A 20106-nucleotide genomic window follows, 5' to 3' on the forward strand; every position below is an offset into this window, starting at 1 on the left:
TGGATGAGGTCGTTAGTATAAATAGATTAAATGTTTCATATATTAAGAGGACCTGGGAAGATTTCTTAATCTATCTAATTCTGCTAACGATCGACTGTCATGTGGATTTTTAAGTAATTTATTATGATCCAAGGCACTTACAATTAAACAATCCCTCTATGATTTTGACTCTACTGAGAGCGACATAGGCCTGTCCTTTAGCAAACAATGACTTTCCTAGATCGATAACTGCTTTATCTAGAGTACAACCTTGTAATTTATGTACAGTACAACCCCAAGAAAGAATCAGCGGGAGCATTTTGCGCTGAATTTTTCCAGACCCCCTCAAGCCGTCAAATTCAGTACGGCAAGGCTCGATTCTGATAAGTCCGTTACTATCTGCTTTTATGGATGCGTCGTCAAATTGTATGAGAACAATGCTTGGCTGTTCTCCCTGTTCCAACTGATCGCGCCGAAGAGCAGGCCATTCGAAGGCCTTCACCACTTCCATCGCTCCGTTTACGAAACCCTGGTGTACATTCAAATTGCGAATACGAAGCATTACTCGGGAGCCGATACCCAATTTGATGCAGTAGGCCTACTACGAAACTGTTTTGAGACTCAAACAATCGGATAAGAATCCCGCGTCCTGCTCCAACAACGTCATTTCGCGTTTGTTAGAGTAGGAGGCGGCATTTTCGTCCGATTATTTGGGTCTCAAAACAGTTTCATGGTACAAGCCCTGTTTATTATACCCCCAGTCCTATTGGGGTCACTAGGTAAATGATCAGGTTTCGGGGTCTGTCCGTATGTCTTCGATTCTGTGGATGTATCTATTGCTGTGATGGTGTACATTTTAGTAAGTAACGTTAAACGTTCCGACATCTTGGTATTATATGACTACCTGTTTCAACGTGGGATATATATGTACTTTTTTATCATAATCGTTTGTTTCAATAGTTATTTTTCTTGTACCTAACGTGGCCAGTTGTTCTAAGGTTAGTTTGCCTACTCTGATATTGTTCAAAGATCAACGAAGGTGTTATCGTTGGCTTGGCGCATATTTTGGCTCAATTCACAAAAATCAAACATCCTCTACAAATGTGGTTCATGTACAAGATGTTCCGGCTGCTTGAATCCTTTAATAAGTGCGGCGCGTCAAATAATGTATAAATTTTTATTCCGTCGATTTCAAAAGTAACAGAATTAAACTGCTTTCCTTCTCGGAGGTGTCTTGGTGTCTTCTTGTAAGCCTTTGATAACGCTCACATTTGTGGAGCTTTGGTCGCATACTGTTCCCACAACAACATTTAGCTTTGCGTAACTCTTTTATTGTTTTAGTAATGAGTATCTTTAATGTATCTTTTTTTGTTGTACTTTGACAAAACGTGAAGCAAATTGGTTGTTTTATATTTCCTTTTATACATTTTATCATGAAAACCAATGCGTGGTCGGCGATATTTGTGGTGTTTTTAACACCAAAGTCCTCAAAACCTGTGATTTTATCTACAGTGGAGTCGTATTCAAGACTTGATTGTAGGGCCATTGCGTCAAATAATATATTAACTTTTCTTTTTTCATGTGGCAACTTCTCTACAACCTTTTTCAAGTACAATTTACTCAAAAATTTGTAAACCTTGGGCCCTTACTTAAAAATGGATAATGCCATAATTTTTTCATCTAATGAAAATCTTCTGCCTCTGGGTTTCTTTTTAAACTGAAGTTGCATATTTGTGAATGTTTTATTGAATCAGGCATACTTTTTATCACTTTTAAAAATAATTGTGACTGTGAAAGGCATTTTGCAGTTGCGATCTGTTATTTCTGAGACTTTATTTTCGATTTAAAATTTTCTAATTTGCCTTTTAATGTAATTACAAAATTTTGAAAGATGGGTTTCATGTTGTTCTTGGTGGTACCTGAAAATAATATTTAATTTATGTAGTAGTAGTAAAATGAAAAAGAAATCTTACATCTTCAGTCAAATGTTGCATGTTTACATATGAGCAATGATGGGTCGAATTTTAAGAAGTCTTGCTTCTGATCGCGTCATTTCGTTGGGGTTACAATTATTATTGTCGCTGAAATGTAGGCATTTTGACAGAAGCTGGAACCTATTGTAGCCCATTGCTGAAGCAAAACCTGGCGACGAAAGGATGCCCTGGTCAGAGCTCCAATAGGTATCTATACATGATTTCACCATAATCCCGGTCGCCAGGATAACAGCGAAAAATATGTATAGTTCGTCCGTGTCTGTGTCTCGCCAAGAAGCGATGCGGCTTCTTGGGGCAAGGGAACCCTCGTGCAACATAGTCGTCACTACCTACCTGTTGCGCGTAGCGGTTTGTTTCGACAGCTATGTGCTTCATAATTATGCGATCCCATATCGCCGTAAATGCTTCGTATGGGCTGGCAAATTCTAATGTGGGACCACTAATGAGGCCACAGAAGGGTTTCCCCTTTACCTCAGGAAAGTTGACTGAAAAAAACCCTCTCCACCTGAAATCAAATTTATTGACCGGTCATATTTCGGCGCTGCTGGGTTCAGGCTCGCGTTCAACCCTGGGCTCGGGTTGGAGGAAAGTGGAAGGAAAAAGTGGCCAATTAAATCTGATGTTTACACCACCTCCTCGGCCTAATTTTTCTCCGACATAAAAATCCTCGTAGCCCTGGGCACGAGCAGTGGCTGCTGAGCCATGTCTTCCTCGCCGTCTTCGTCGGACATTTCATCGTCACTGCCTGTGTCATTAATTAGCATATTACTTATGCATATATTATAGCATATGAGTCATATAAAAGCAAAGGCAGCAACATCCAGTTTATTTGAAATGTGAGTAACCTTTTTTTTTGTTTAGGTCGCATATTACAATTATTGTGCACAGCTTACGTTTGTCTATAGTTGTAAAATTATCTTAGAATTATGAAAATTAAAAAATAACTTCAATATAAACCAAGACAATCCTCAAAAATACAAATCAATTTCGGATGATGCTGTTTTTGCTACCAATAATTGGATATTGCTGCTTTTGCACCAATATGGCTAGGATGTTGCTATTTTTGCAGTAACTTATTTTTGAATGCAATAAACGTAAATAATCTTGATACTTTTGAAATAAATAGGAATGTTAAAGTAATGTATATAAATAATAAATATAGTTTAAAAAAACTAAAAAAACACGCTTTTAAAGAATATCGAACTAAAAAGTTTAAAATAAATTTAAATAATTGAGGGAAAAGCGTGGGGTGCTCGATATACGAAAATTATGGCACAAAGCGCCCCACGCTTTTCCCTCAATTATTTAAATTTATTTTCAACTTTTTAGTTCGATATTCTTTAAAAGCGTGTTTTTTTAGTTTTTTTAAACTATATTTATTTTTAACTTTTTAGTTCAATATTCTTAAAAGGAAGGCAGCAGGCGCGCAAAAGAGAGTTACATACAAGCAAGCAAACAAGCTCACATACAGGTGAAGTTAATAAAAGCGTGTTAAAAATGAATCCATAAAGCCCTTGGTCACCACATCACGAGTAAATGGCCTGACCGATGTTGCTGAAATTTGGTATAGAGATATTTTGAGTCCCAAAAAAGAACAAAGGATACATTTTGTCCTGGAAAAATGTACGGTTACTGCAAAATATACTTTTATGATTTGCGCGTAAACCATTAAATCGATTTTGATGAATTTTGGTATGGAGATACTTTGAGCCTCGGGAAAGGACAAGGGATACTTTTTGTCCCGGAAAATGTACGGTTCCCGCACAATAAACTTTTATGATTTTCGCCTAAACTACTTAATCTATTTTCATGAAATGGGCGAAATACATTATATGGCAAAACAATGTTTGCCGGTACAGCTAGTAGAACAAAAAGATATTGTTTAAGTTTCTATTTTTATTAATGCGTAAATATTTAACACTTATAATTAATTTTAAAAAATCACACACGCATGTCGCCTATATCTACTTCCTGTAGTTCACAGAACTCTTCGCTGCCTTCAGTGGTTTCAGCTTCTTGTAAAAGAGTTTTAAAAAATATTAATTCATGGTTTTGCTCCCAGTTGTTGCCCCAATGACTTTTTAACAGTGTTAAAGTGTCTTTTCTCTTTGCGTCAGTTAACCTACATGTTGGATTTATTTTTGAAGGATTTATCATGGAACTTAACTTTCCTTTTTTGCAAACATTTTTGCAAATTCCGTCATCAGTTTTGTAGTGCAGATGTCCACCAATTAAAACATTCTGGCCTCTTATAGAACGTCTTAAAACAAAACGTTTGCATAATTTAAATTGAAAGTGCCATTTACCTACTGGTTTAAAGACTTCTTGTGAAGCTGTCTTCCAATCGAGAACTTCACATTCTGCTCCTAATTTATTAACAGTGCTGAACCCTGATATAACCTCCAAGTACTTTTGAGGGCCGTTTATGACTTCATGTTTTCTGACTTCTTTCTCAATTTGAGCGAAAACTCTGTCTGGCGGTATGTAAGAATGTCCTACAACGGGAAATACGAATTCCACTTCTTTGACATTTTGTGGTGCTTCAGTTAACCACTTCGACAACATAGCTAGCATGATGGTGTTTTTGTTTTGACCGGCACAGCCATCTGAAATGAGTCTGACTTTTGTCACTGTACTAAAGTCCGTATTTTGCAGCCTATGATATAATTCTGAAGCTATTTCATTTGCAGCCTTGGGATATTTTTCCTCAGTCCAGCAGTATGCGAACACATTCTCAGGAAGCAATTTACTTTTTGATGAGCCAACTGTGATAGTGAAATTGTATAGGTAAACATTTCTCAGGTAATATGCTACCTGGTCTGGAACTTTGAGCAAATTTAAATTTTTTTCGCAGTCAAAAGAAAACGTTATAAAGTCTGTGTTTTCTTCTTTCACTTTTTCGAAAAACGCCTTCGCTTTTAATTTGTGTACTCTTTGCGCCGTCATTAAGTCGACGCGTACTTTGTCGTCTTTTTCTCGTTTCATTTCTTCAGAAAATCTTAAGCAAGTAGCACATACATCCGTTCTTGGAGTTCCAAATGAAAGATTATATTTTGTGTTAAAAATACGTCGAAAATATGATTTTTTGACTTTTAAGTCATCGACAGCTTCAGAATTATACATCTTCCATAATTTGTTGATTGATAACTCCGAAGAAAGATAGTACCTTTTTGTGTTTCCTCGACAGTAGTGGGGTTCTTCGCATGGGATCTTATTAATGAAGCTCATGATTGCTTCTCGTTTTGCTGTATATTTCATAGAAACGCGATCGCCTCCTCTGTTTTCAGTTAAAAGATTTCCAGTGTCGTAATATTCTTTCATAATTCTTTGGACTCTGTACTTCGTTATTTGCAAAATTGTCAAAAAATAGCGTTGACAAACTTGTACCTTCTTATTTTCCGATTTACTATAAATGTAAAACTTGGTTTGAAATCTTTGTTTCGCTTTGCTTGAGTTAGTACAACGGCGACGCTTGACGGTAATAGGCGTGCAATGTTTTAGTAGCATAGCATCTTGCTTCTGTTTATCTGGCTGTGCATAAAAACTTTCAAAGAAATCTTTAACGTCACTCATTTTTAGAGACATACATTTGAATGTTTTCTTGTGGGTACACATCAATCTTTTTGGCAGAGTTTTGGCAGAATACCTAGAACAAAATATACAAATAATTAGGCAGACAGTTTTTTATAGCTTCAGTTGCCGTGTCCCACTGCTGGCCTCCCAATTCAGTACACACCTTTCTGTCTTGGGCACATAAGGGTGTTTACACACGCGCCGCAGCGGCAGCGGCACCGCCACCTCGACGGCGCCGCTGCATTACTCATCCTTATATTTCTATGGGCCCTTACACACGGCGATGCCGTGCCGCCGTGCCGCTGCGGCGCCGTGTGTAAGGGCCCATAGAAATATAAGGATGAGTAATGCAGCGGCACCGCCGCGGCGGCGGTGCCGCTGCCGCTGCGGCGCCGTGTGTAAACACCCATGCATAAGAATTTTGCTATCTACATGAACATTTAGAAATTAATGCAAAATCTTAAAACCGTTCCTTTAGTATCGCTGTGCCTAATCAAACGATCAAAAGTTTAAAATTACTATTTTTCCGTTTTTACACGAAAAAGTTTTTATAACTTTTTTTAGCAAAACGGACTCGGGTTACGATACCGAAGAAACGATTTTTTTTAGCGTCAATACGTTTAAATACGTTATACACATACCTAAAAATCTGTGAAATTACTTGTAAACAGATTTTTTTTATCAAGTTGTATCCATACAAGTGAAAAACATGGCCGGATAAAAACTCAAATATCAAACTTTCGTAGTCACACTTTACTTACCTCTGTCTTTTGGCCAAATTTCGCTTCCATTTTCCGGGTTCAGCATTTCTTTTTCTACTGGAATTATTATTCACAGGTGAAGGGTAAGAGTCCATCTTGCTATTATTTCAATAATTATGGATAAAACAATACTTCTTCTATTTTAAATCACTGATCCAAATTACACGCACGAGCAATTGATAAACAAATTCGCCATATTGAATCATGCGTAATGCGGGCATCTGATTGGTCGAGAGGGAAGATGCTGTTTTTGCAGTGAACAACGTGGGATATTGCTGTTTTTGCTACTAACCTTTAACTAAAATGATGATTTTATAGGGTTTGTTGCTGGTTTTGTAAGGAACTATTATATTGATTGTATGCAGATGATATTAGACTGTTAGACTGCATTCAAAGTTGCAATTCTAAAAAAAATGGATGTTGCTGCCTTTGCTTTTATATGACTCATATGACTTATTCACCTTTACACCTAAAAGAGACTGTGACCAAAATTTAGAAGCGACCAAAAATTTTTTTTTGGTTTTGGAAAAAGGTTTTGTCAAATTGTGTGGTTTTTGAAAGTGAAGAATGCTTTAGAATACTTTAGATGATAAAAATTTCGCTTCTTAACTAATTTTCTAAAAATATAGATCTAAAAGAAATGTTATGGTCGTCAACAACCATCTTAAATCGAAAAACTGTATCTACGCATGAGAATTTACTACATCGTCAAATTCAACAATCGCAATCTAAAAACTAGTAAATCCAAACGTCGAAAATTCCTTTCAGTTTCACATTTTTAGCTTTTGCAGGGTTGGTAAACATCCGATATTTATAATAAATATCAAAATATCAGATATTTTTGATATACAAGATGTTAGTGTAAACACCGTTATCCTTGAAACCATCAATTTGCCAAACAAGATCTCATGATCTCAAACCGATTCGAATTGTTTGACAAACTTGTATGATGCACGTTTGTTCGTCTGCGCTGCCGTTTGATGAAAACGTAAATTTCATCAAACAAGTTTGTCAAACGATCGTTTACAGGGTACTTTAAGTAGTAACAAGCACGCAACAAAATATGATCAGTCACTTTGGCCTACTTACCTCTAGTGTTCAACCTCCACATTCAGGTATAATTCATAACAATCTTCAGATGGAAATTGTAACAATCAATGCATAGGTATAGTATTGTATGTTAATACATACAATACAATACCTACCTTTCTTAATAGAAAGACTTTCAAATCTAGAAAATATAGCCTTACGAAAAAAAAAAAAAACAAAAAAATCGTCTCCTGTAAAATTGTACCAATATGGTTAGTAGGCCAAACAAGCACTAAAGCGTCGATAACTGTTCGCCATTTTACTTATTCTTATTACGCAGAAAACATTCAAACACAAACTAGCAACGTAACAAAATAATAATGGACTTACCTTTCTTCAGTGTCTGCAAAGTGATGAAATTTCATATTCTTATTAATATAAGACATGCAGTCTCTCACACCACATGTAGTATGAGCCTTTTTAAATAAGTACATACATACAACTCAAACGAAACACTGTCGGTCGCAAACCACTTAAAACAATCAAATTAAAACAATCAAATTAAAAAGCGTCAACCCCGGCTGACGTCTCCCAAGCGAGTATATGGCAGCTTAGGATCGCTACCGCGTCTCTCTCACCCCGCACGCCCCGCACTATTGCTCTGTCTAGACGTGTCCGTTGGCCAACTGTATACTATTTACTACACTGGTCATATATTATTGTTAAGTGCTAGGGTTCGAAGGATTTGGAGAGAAAGACCTGCTGACTCTCTTGAAAACTTTATTCACTAGCAGTCGAACATTAGGCACTAACACTATTGTATATTATAAAATTAAAAAAGATTTCCACTTCGTTGAAATCAATTACCAGTTAATTCATTCCGGGTCATTTCTATCAGGGACAAATCGCTCTTTCCAATTCCTGTGACTCTCTCCTGTGACTTTGGATTTTTTAATTCGGTTCCGTTCATATTCTTCTTTAAAGCGAACGCCTTTTTTCCTTTTTCTTTCACTCATTTTACACAATATTCACGATACCCCGCCGAACGACTGACTGACTGACAGTTTGACAGTTCTTTTTTTTTTAGTTTAAAGCATAAAGGGCACGTTTCTCTGGACAAGTCCCGTTTTAACCCTATATTGGCCGAGCTGTCCCTGTATGAATATTGCACGAACAAGTGCCGTTATAACACAAAACTATGTAGATATACGTGTTGGCAAGTGATACAAGCAATACAATCAAAAAAGTTGGAAAAAAATGTGACAATCCTTTAGCAATTACACATTCATTTATGCTTAAACTAACACTAACACTCAACTCAACTAACACTCAACGCGTATTGTCTGGGACGTAGGGATAATAATACCAAGCATAGTATACTCTTCGAGTAACTTGGTAAAACGCAAACGAAGATATCGGGTCTAAGAAATATAATCATATTGTAATTCTGACTATAATATTTTTATTGTTTCAGATGGTTGTTCGTTGGAAGAACTACACATAGTACAAAGTATTTTATACGATGGGGCAGCAAACCTCAAGAAAGAGTGAGTAACATTTAAAATATAGGTAAATATATTCAAGTGTTGTGGCATTTTATAGTAAGTGCATTTATTTAACCGGCAGTACAATGATATTTCAACTCTTGTGTTACAAAAATATATATCACTAGACGTTCCGCGCGGCTTCGCCCGCGTAAATTAGATATTTCACAGACAAATTAGTCAAAAAATCATTGAGGTACTATATACTGGAGAGAGCCTTATATCGGTGTATAAGCGTCAAAAGCGTGTAATGTTATGTCCTACTTACTAGGACATAACAAAAGAGTCGGTCGGCATATTTCATGTAATAAAAGTGTTAATAAATGTTTTTAGTGAATATTTAATGCTAGATATTGTTGAGTTTTGTGGTTCCGCTAAATAATAAACCATAAGAATGGCCAAAGAATGCCTCAAACACGTGGATTTAACATTAAATACGTAAGTTTTGAACAACGTTTTTTGGGCTTTTCAATCGGTATTTTTGTAAGCTAAAAAGATAATTTATAAGTCTATTAATCCCTTATTTGTGCTATATAAGGCATTAGTGCTAAAAATGTCACATCAATTAATAATTTGGCTATAAAAATTGCATAGCTTTTTACGTGTGTTTACGGATTCTCATCACTTGAACTATAGTAAATCGATATCATGAACTAATTGACTTTCTTTCCTGTATCATAAAGTGCTTCGGAATAATCGACAAGTAGAAATATTCAAGAACATAAACGCACACTACTTGTATGGAAATAAGCACAAAATGGCCACGCGATGACGGGCTAAGACTACATCTATACTATAATACTTAATCTATGCAAAAAATAGCCTACGATCCTTCACGTGGTCTACTTCTTATCTGTGCCAAATAATAGAAAAATTGCTCCAGTAGTTCGTGAGATAAGCCCTTTCAAATAATTTCCCCCGATTTTTCGTCTATTTCTTCGCTCTTATTAGTCTTAGCCTTCCTTGATAAATGGGCTGTCTAATACTGAAAGAATTTTTCAAATCGGAGCAGTAGTTCCTGAGATTAGCGCGTTCAAACAAACAAACTCTTCCGCTTTATAATATTAGTATAGATTATAGCACAGTCCACAAAGTAGTTGTAGAATACGCTTAGAAGCGGGAACCTTATAGGCCTGGAGATACTGACACAAAATTCTTGGTCATTTGTGCCAGTATGGCGGTTCTACAGGGGTATAATTACGTAAAGGCAAAAAGGAAAATGATGGTCATAGCGCTCGCACCGACAGCCCAAACGCGTGGGCGTTAATCGAACGTGTCGGATAAAATATTATAACGAGTGTCGAACGATTAGTTCCACAAAAATGCTTGTATTTTCTTAAAGTCGAAAAAAAATAAGTAGACGAAAGCGTAAAAAACTTGTCCGATGCGGCTTACAGCCTGCCATACCGACGCGAATACGTTAATTTTAATAAAAAAAATTGTACCAGGCTAATTTTTGCATAGCTAATCATCGTCGAGTAGCCATTCACGAAAATTACCTTGCCATACTTTTCCGACAGGTCCCAATGGCCGCCATACCATTGCAAAAGTGTAATTTTTTTTTCGCCAATCTGAAAATACAAGCATTTTTGTGGAATAAATCGTTCGACACTCGTTATTTATCCGACACGGGGTGCTACAGGTGCGTTGCCACTTTAAGAGGTGTGATGAGGGGATGGGTGAGGGGATGAGGGATGTAGGGTTAGCGATAAAGCTATTATTCAAACAGAAATAGAAAGGAATATTTAAAAATAAAGCTTTTTTTAATTTTGACTTTTCCTGAGCGTGTAGTTCGAAAACGGATGAGAATTTGGTAAAACTGTATAGAATCTAATTTATAGAGAATTTAATAAGCTTTAATGTCATGATAGAATATTTTTTCTACAACGCATAGTTTTTTAGTTATAAATAAAAAACCAAAAATTGAGACCTTTGTCTTTTAGTAATTTTTTTTGCGCCTATGTTTGGGGAAGTCGTAATACAATAGCTCAGTCTGAAGCGATAAAATCGGAATATTATCGCTTGTAAAAAATACTATTATTGAATGTACAACTTGTGACAGGCGGCGAGTGTACGTGTGGTTGCGGAGCATGGGAGCGGCGGAGATACGTGGAGTCGCCCAGCAGCGTTCATAGATACGTTAGCGCTGTAACGGACAGGTTTGTTACCCGCCTCTTACACGCCTCACTCTAACGCATGAGATAACCTGTCTGTCTGTTTACTTGTTACTTTTTCACGCCCAAACCGTTGAACCGATTTTGCTGACAAATGGTATGGGGATACTTTGAGTCCCGGGAAGGGACAATATGATACTTTTCATCCCGGAAAAAAGTACCGTTCCCGCGCGATAAACGCATTGTGGCGCAACAAAGTTGCGGGCGTCATCTGGTAAGTACAAAAAAGTAGAAGTTATAAGGATGTAGAAAATTTTTATTTGGACGCTTAACATGACCACCAGGGATACTTTCCAGAAAAGATGGAGTGACAGATTAAGAAAAGAGCGTGTGCTCAGAGTACACGTGGCAAAAGAGAAACTTCTGTCTAAAATATTATTATTATTATTTCGACCCTTTTTTTTCATGACACGACCTTGAAATTTTACTGTTAGCGTGTCTAAAGAAGTTTCACTTTAAAAAAAATATATTCAAAAGTGTACAGTATAATATTATAAATATTTTAGTTCTTTTGTATTTTTCTACTGCAGTCATGCTTATCCCGTTAGGCTTTCTACAGACGAACGGCACTTGTCGACTGCAGTACGGCACTTGTCGACTGCAGTCGACGACAGTCGTCAATTACCGTCGACGGTTTCCGTCGACGCGTGCCGTCAACAAGTGCCGTTCGTCTGTAGGCACTCTTAAAGTTAATAATGTCTTGCTTCTCAGACTGAGTGGTCGAGAATGTGCTTGTCGGCGTCGCAGGCCGGCTTGTGTCTGCACTGCTTACCGAAGAGTCGGCGATTCTTGCCATGATGACAGGTATTTTTTATGATATTCATAAAACAAACCATATAAACCCTAACCAATAAGTCACAAGTTTATTAGATTCACCACTAAGTAACGATCACCGTTGTATCTAAAAATATTTTTGTTGCAATATCAGAGAAGTTGATTCCTAGGCAGATCACAGATGGGGGACCTACGTAGCTTGGTCGCGTTACGTCAAACCCAGCCGACAGATCACAAAATTTATTAACATTGAATTGACATGATCCGACCAAATGACGTTGGTCTGTCAACTGGCCAGGAATCAATTTCCTCGATGGTACAATACCAACTTTGAATGAACACATTCGCTTCAGGCGGATTTTTTTTAGGACACTTAGAAATATGACCGATATTTTCCGCAACCATGTTAGTGGGTAGATACAGCGCCTGGGAGACCCACATACAACCTGATTACACCTAATAATAGTTAAAAAAACTATAAGCACACGCTTTATTAAAAATTTAACAAATTATTGCATTGACACTGGCTCTTAACACGTATGCAGTTTCGAATTAATTAGACTACTGAAGATAGGTAAACATCGTGCTCAAAGATCCCGTCACATACACACAGCCTAAGCAAATAAAAGCGTGTTAAATTGACTGATTAGGCAGAATGACCAGAATATATTAAATGCTTTGTCGTATTACAGGTTAGCAGCAGTGTTGACACTCGGTGCGAGAGACCTCCAAAGAGAGTTAGATGCTCTAGTCATAAATACAGGTCGGTTTATGATTTCGATGTTAAATTATTTTTATTACATATAGTTAAATAAATAGAAAAACTACATTCATTGTTTTTGCAGATTCGGATGCTAGCAGAGAGAATGGAGAAACGACAGCAGAAGTTTACGTTCTCTCCGTAGCAGCTAGAAGGTAATTTTATCAACTCGTCATAGGCTTACATACAGTGGCGGCCTTACCTATTGCGAGGCCCCGGGCGGAAGGTCTTTGCGAAGCCCTTTTTCTTACAAAAAAATACCTTGCGCCCCTGCAAGAGCGAGGCCCCGGGTGATTGCCCTGTTCGCCACCCCCTAGGGCCGCCACTGCTTGAATATAAATGGAACCGAGTTTATTGTGTGTTTTGAATTATTCGTTCGTGGTTGCAGCGACGGAGAGCCCGCGCAGGAAGGGCGGGGGAACGAGCTGGCGCAGGCCGCGGATGGCTCCATCAGACGGTTTCAGGTATAAAATAAGGGCTTCGCATCCTTTGTTGATGATTTATACAATATCTTCTGAATTCTGATAGTAAATTTGAATACTCTGATAGAAATCATCCGCAATTGATGCATTAAATGCCTAGTTTTATCTGATAGAAGAACTTTTTAAATATCAGTGCCTGGAAGATGATTTTTTCCATTGTATCGTGCACTACAAAAGTAAATTTTCAGGTGGTGTGCGGTGGCGAGCTGCGGGCGCTGCTGCTGCGGGCGCCGCCGCTGTCCGGCGCGCCGCACGCGCACTATCCCGCCGCGCACGCGCACAATCCCTACACCAAAGTACACACGCAGGTCAGACAAATGAGAATATATTTATAAAATCTATATAGGTATGTGGAATTATCCTCGTCAATGTTCGGCGTTCGCTAAGGCACATACATAATGTTTTCAGATAGTCATTAGAAAGAGATGCCTCGCTCTGGTCGCTAACACTAAAGTAAAGACCGATTCTTACTAACACTGTGGATGAAAATCTGAAATAAATTATTTGAATACATTTTTTAACGTCGAGTCTGCTATGGTGCCCCCCACCGGCTAGGGACCTAGCCTGGCGAGAAGAACCGGCGTAAGAAATGCTAATCTCTTTTCAAAACAATATTGTGGTTGTGTTGAATAATGGTGAGACAATAAGGTATCTCCGTCATATTTTACGGCATTTTTAAATATTTAATTGTATGACTTACAGGTAAAACAAAGACTTTGTAAGCAAAATCCGGAATTTTTGTCTATAGCGAAAAATGCTGGAAGGAGTTGCCATCTCGATTTTATTAAAAATAAAACTATCATTATATTTTTGATAATCAATTTTTCTAGCTGGAATTTATGCTAATTCTCCAGTTAATAAGTATATCTCCTTACGGCCGTTCCCAATATTTGATCTATCTCTGGTTTTGTCCTACTAGAGATAGGAATAACTCACATTAGACACTATAGACATATATTTTATGTCAATTGTGAGCTATTCCTAACTCTAGTAGGGCAAAACCAGAGATAGATCAAATATTGGGAACGGCCGTTATTCTATAATTATTACATTGAATGTAATTTTGAAATATGAGATAGAATGTCATCGTAGGTGTTGACGTGTTGAAGGAGAATTCTTTACTTGTCAATTGTCATAATAGTCGTTATATTTCAAGATTATGAACTATTACCGATCATTGTATTCATACAATATAAGGATAACTGTCGCGTGACACAATATGAAGATTGCTTAATTTTTTGTGATTCAGGTGGACTATAAGCATTGCTTAGTGCCTGATCTGCAAGAGATCACAGCTTGCTCGTTTTACTGGGGCAAGATGGACAGGTACGAGGCAGAGAGACTCCTCGACAATAAACCTGAAGGTATGTCAATTTTAGTTCACTGCTAGCTTTATATTTCAATAATTATTGATTTACTTTAAAATGACGTGGTGCAGGGTGCTTCTATACTTATATTATTACTAGCTTCCCGGTGAACTTCGACTTAAAAACCTTCCCTGGACTTCAAGGATTATTTTAATACTTCGATCACAGTTTCCAGGAAATGCTATTGTATTCTATTGTTGTCGCGATCACCGGTGCTCTTATGGGGCTTGAAGAATTAAGACTAAAATTAGCAGAATCCATTCAGCTGTTATAGCGTTACTAACACAATTGGAAATCCATTTTTATATTATATTATTATTATTATTAAATTGTTTCTTACTGTTACCTCTTCAGACAACCGATTTTGCTGTAACTAGGTATAGGTACACAAGAGGTCATCAATTGGTTTCACTCGGGGTCCAATTTAAGAAATGAAATGGGCATTTCCACGGTAGCTAACGTTACAAATATAGCGCTGGATTGTGATACAAGTATCTCTTATGAACCTTTTAACAGTCGTCTATTTTAGATTGTTTTCTTATTAGATGCTACAATGTGTGTCCTCTTTCAAATATAATTAATACGACTCAAAACGTTACCACATCCTAGATCAGACGTCGGCAAGTAGTTATAGGTGGGGTCCGGATATTTTGGGAAAATTTTAACGAGGTCCAGAAAAAACAAATGACCATAATAATTAAGTCTTTTCTATTATTAAATTCTGGATTGCAAAATACAAGACCTAAAATGAATGTGAGAAACTACACCGGCAGTCTGTTTGTGTTAATCACTTAAACTTGTGGACTGTATTAGATGTTAGATGTAAAATATAAGATAAATAACATTATTACGTCTTTAGAAGAATAGTTGTTGCATCCCTGGCCAGGGATGGGTTGTGAAGAGAAGTGAAGTTCCGGTGTTGCTAGCGTTCCTGTGTTGCCAGATGACGCGGCGGAAGACGTCTTGATACTTGCGTTTTGGCCAATTAAAAAGTAATAGCCGTGTATCGTGATTCTAAATCGCGTAATCGCTTACAAGTCTTTTGAGCCAGTTTTTTATGCTGTGGTTCTCGAGAGGAACAGCAAATTAGTCTTCTAGGTGGGCGTCCGTTAATCTCGCACGATATTTGTTTTTAAAAAAAATCATCTTTGAGAAAGATGTTTCACATACGTATGTCGAGCCAATATTGATGGCTAGTTTTGTTTGCAATAATTATTTTTCTGGAACATGTTTGGCCCAAAATTCTTAAGTGGATACCGTTTTATACATTTGCAAAGACACATCTTCTTGCAAATCGATTATCTCCATTTGAAGTGAAGGCTTGGATAGATTAAACAACTGGGCAGCCACTTCTCCTACCTTTCTTCTGATTCTTCTGTACTTTTTTTTTACTTTCCGCAGTGACGCTAGTCAACTGAACATAGAATTTGTATGGGAAGTCGAAATATTTCTGTTGTCAGGCAACATATTGTGTTTCTTAGGGAGAGTTGTTCAGTTTCATTAACTGCGGGGCTAAAATGGTCGCTTTGGAGAATCATATTATTAATAATAATATGATTAATTTTTAAACTCCACTTTGCATGCAATTCATATAGTGATTCGCTTACATCAATGATTGGTCTCTCGCGCGCGGCGACCAATCATTAATCGAAGCGAAGCACTATATGAATTGCACGCAAAGTGGAGTTTAAAAATGAATCATATTATGATTCAATATATGATTCTCCAAAGCGACCATTTTTGCCCCGCTGCCGCGCTGATCAAATCTGCACAAGAGAGAAAGTACTTTACCTAATTTATATTATTTAAAAGTCAGTGTATACAGGATACGTGACTTTTTAATAATTTTCTTTTTTTTTCAAGGCGAGAATGTACTTATAAGTTTAAATATGTTATTTTTGATAGTGAGATTTGTATAAGCAAGCGCCCCAGCGACATAGTTTGCCCATACAAATCACAAAAAAATTATTTCGCTTTCAGCGTTACTACTTTCACAGTGAGCTCTTTTTACACACCCTAAGTTTTTGTTGGCAACATTATGAAAAACAATTTAAAGTTCAATTTAAGTTCCGCATGTTTCCATTTAAACCCTAAGATATAGTAAATAAAACGCTTTTATGAAGAAATAGTTGGTTATTTTACTTAAAGAATCATTATTCTTTTGTATTTAATTAAAAGTAGTTAAGTCTTCATACATTTTTTTTACAAGAAGAGCATCTGAACATATAGGCTGATACCGGCGTCGCCAGCGCCCGGCAAATTACGTATAGATTTGGGGGTATTTTTAAGGTTAAATAAGACACGAATGCGATTATATTCAGTTTTTATTCCGAGACCTGATTGATGAAAATCGGTCCAAGATGGCCGCCAACAAAAAACGGTGGAATATATATATTTTTAACAACTCCCTCAATATGGATATCAAACAAAAAGTGTGGAATAGGAGAACAATTGGCGTTGAAATTTTTTTATAAGGCTACCATGTATGTAAAATAACTATGAATGTAAAGACACAAAACAAGAGGAGATGCACACAGTCTTTACACAGCCGGCACAGTAAAAGCGTGTGAGATTTTTGCACACGCAACACTTGCGGCGCAATCGGCTTTTATTTGCGCCTACGGGATGTTCCAGCAGGTGCATTTTGGCTTTGAACACCTGACTTTTCGTCGAAAGTGGAATCGCTTTTGGTGTGCTATGCCGGCTGAGGAGACTGTATTAAGTTAATTCTGAAACTTCGGTGTTGCTGAATGGAACCGGATTTTTTGGCAATAACAAATGAATTTAAAATCGACACGTTCAGTAGCCTTCTTAAAAATTTCTTGTACTAAACCCGCGTTCGTTTTCGTTCGATAGGAAACATCGACAAAAGTTGGTCTTTTTTGTCGACGCCTCCCATCATTATGTTGCAGTTATTGCGATATATGTTTATAGAAGAGATTTCTTTAAAATTAAACAGCAGTAATTCTTGAATTAACTCACTTTTATTAATTTTTATGATTTTACAAAACTTTACACGTTATGTACCGATAGCCATTTTTACAGGAAGGAAGTGGTATTGCAGAAACCACAGATAATAAAACAAGTTGATCTACAGACTATAAAAAAATATTTGTGTTGCTATTTCAATACTCTTCCTCAACACAAACATTTCTTATACATATACATACACAACAACTTACATTTAAACTTATTAAACTTACCAAACTTAAATTCCTCAACATTCACAAAAGTAAATAACTACTTTGAACTTCAACATACTCATACTCTAATACAATATGTTGTAAGTTTAACTTTAAACATTTATAGAACACAAACTTAATTTAGAAACTTAATTTTTAAAAATATTCTTAGACAAAGGTTTAGTTAAAATATCTGCGATTTGTTCTTTAGTATTAACATACTTTACAGTAACAATATTTTCTTCAACCTTCTGTTTTATAAAATTATATTTAACATCCATGTGTTTAAGGCTTTTCTGATCAGGATTTTTAATAGCTTTAATAGTACTTTGGTTATCTTCATAAATAGTTACATTTTTAACATTAATATATATTTAAATCTGCAAGTAATTTTAACATCCAACAAGCTTCCATAACACATTCACATAATGATACAAATTCCGCTTCAGTTGTGCTTAAGGCAACACTGCCGTGGTATGACTATAATGCCGTTAACTACCAAAACCTACTTTTGAGTTATGAGCAAAAAACGCGGTAAAAATTTAAACCTATGTAACTCCTCAATGACAAAACCGATTTGAGATCGAAAAGCACCAGAACATACATAAAAGAGATACTTATTATCTATTAATATGTGATCTTCTAAAATGTATTTATGAATTAAAAAAAACCCGTTTTTCGTTTTAGTTCATCATTAATGTTTCTTTCTTTCTTCTATAATTTGACTTAAATGCCGTTACGTATACCTTAACGGCATTTTAGTGTTTCTATTCCTAATAAAACGTTGTCTATTAAAACACTACAAACATTTTTTTATATGTTTAGTTAAAATGTCGCTATAGTACATAACCCTGATTTAGCTTAATATCAAGTAACACAGAACTAACTTACGTTAGTCTTTAGTGCTGTTATTGGTATTTTACCGCATTTAAGTCTAGTAAACTACAAAATGTATATGAATAACTCCACTCATTGTTCCGCTAAAACGCCGTTACACTATTTACTTTTTACGTTAACGGCGTTATAGCGATAAAAAGCGAAAAATATTTCATTGTGATATTTAACTATACGGAGTTAAAGTATTAATTAATAGGGATCATATTTTGTAATAAATTAAAACCCAAGTTAGTAAATCACATATTTATTATGTACTTAATTGAGCATCTTCGATAGCTCTATTATAGTATATTATACTTAACAACTAATTTGTATGGACGTTTAGCTCTTGACTTAATACCCACCTAATTAATGTGATATTAATTAGGTGGGTAAGAGGCACGATAACATTTCTACATAATAATATTATAATTATTGCCTAATGCAAGACGGCCGTTTTTAAGTCTTTGTGTCTCAAATAAAAACAACACAACTAAATAAAATAAAACTTAATGAAACTACAAAATACAAATCAAGTCAAATGTTATTTTTAACATAAAATTATATTTTTAACCGACTTCAAAAAAAGGAGGTTATCAATTCGACGCGTACATGTATGTAATATTTCCAGAACTGCCCAGTTTTTATATAATATGTTAATCTATGACAGCTTCTTAACAAATGTGCCAAACTTCAAAAGTGTATGTATGTATGTTATATTTTTATAATATTAGGAATACTGCAAGTTTATTAGTTTGAGATAGGGAATTTTAATTCTTAATTACGTACAAAATTTGAAGTCGGTTTTATCTTTTTAAAATACTATTGAAGTTATATAGTATAATTATTTAAACTTTAAAGTAATAATCATCCATGAAAAAAGTCATAAAAAATTCCAAAAACAAAATTAATATCCTTATACATAATACTTTGTAAAGGTGTCTCAAAAACGTATCAAAAAATTTAACAACAGCTTTATCGAATAAAAATAATACTCTATAAAAATAACATTATCATCTAATAGGAACTTAAAATATTTAATCAGTCTCAAGAAACCTACATTATTATTTATTACTACTATTATTTATTACTCTTTATTGCTAATTTCAGAACTTGTACCGGGACGTGCATTTTCTTTTACTGGTAATTTTTTCCAGAATACTAATTTGTGAGGAGGAATTATGTTTGATAATTTTTCGAGTATATCATATTTTCGTTTAGGTTCAATACATTTCGGTTCAGTTCTGAATTCAAATGTCATGATACGTGGGTTTTTCAGGTATTTATCATTCATAAACCGAAGAGAAGTATAAATGGTATCTTCAAAATTATTCTTGTACAGAAGATCATAGCAGCCACGCGTAAAACATACCTCTACCATATTTTTTAAATATGCTCTTGGGTTGGATGTTTGTATCCTTCTTTGTGACACGAAATTAGGTACGTTAAAAAAATTTTCGGGTGACATGGACTGTACAGTTACTTTGGAATTGTTAATTGAAGATACACACTCTTCAAAATCCGCGAAATCGTAGAGTTTGCCTTTTTTCTTCATGGCCAACTCTACCTGGTGGTGTACCTGGTCACTGCTCATAAAAGTGTGGCCGGGTT

General features: G+C 35.9%; 2 protein-coding genes across 2 annotated transcripts in view; one reads left to right on the top strand and one right to left on the bottom strand.

The window, feature by feature from the left end:
- LOC121725581 (suppressor of cytokine signaling 5-like) overlaps nucleotides 1–20106 on the top strand; it is a 69164-nt gene that overhangs the window by 22970 nt on the left and 26088 nt on the right. The window contains exons 2-9 of the mRNA XM_042112604.1: nucleotides 8811–8883; nucleotides 10943–11039; nucleotides 11766–11858; nucleotides 12521–12591; nucleotides 12674–12743; nucleotides 12977–13052; nucleotides 13259–13378; nucleotides 14320–14434. Coding sequence (XP_041968538.1) covers nucleotides 8859–8883; nucleotides 10943–11039; nucleotides 11766–11858; nucleotides 12521–12591; nucleotides 12674–12743; nucleotides 12977–13052; nucleotides 13259–13378; nucleotides 14320–14434 — 667 coding nt within the window. The 5' untranslated portion in view covers nucleotides 8811–8858. The remainder of the gene's footprint in view (nucleotides 1–8810; nucleotides 8884–10942; nucleotides 11040–11765; nucleotides 11859–12520; nucleotides 12592–12673; nucleotides 12744–12976; nucleotides 13053–13258; nucleotides 13379–14319; nucleotides 14435–20106) is intronic.
- Nucleotides 2615–6461, bottom strand: LOC121740540. The gene is made up of 3 exons (XM_042133279.1): nucleotides 6308–6461; nucleotides 4280–5619; nucleotides 2615–2718 (listed from the first exon to the last, which is right to left on the bottom strand). Exons 1-3 carry the CDS (start codon nucleotides 6400–6402, stop codon nucleotides 2615–2617), a joined length of 1539 nt encoding a protein of 512 aa, XP_041989213.1. The 5' UTR covers nucleotides 6403–6461.

Source organism: Aricia agestis, chromosome 3 (genome assembly GCF_905147365.1).
Source record: "Aricia agestis chromosome 3, ilAriAges1.1, whole genome shotgun sequence".
Classification (NCBI taxonomy): domain Eukaryota; kingdom Metazoa; phylum Arthropoda; class Insecta; order Lepidoptera; family Lycaenidae; genus Aricia; species Aricia agestis.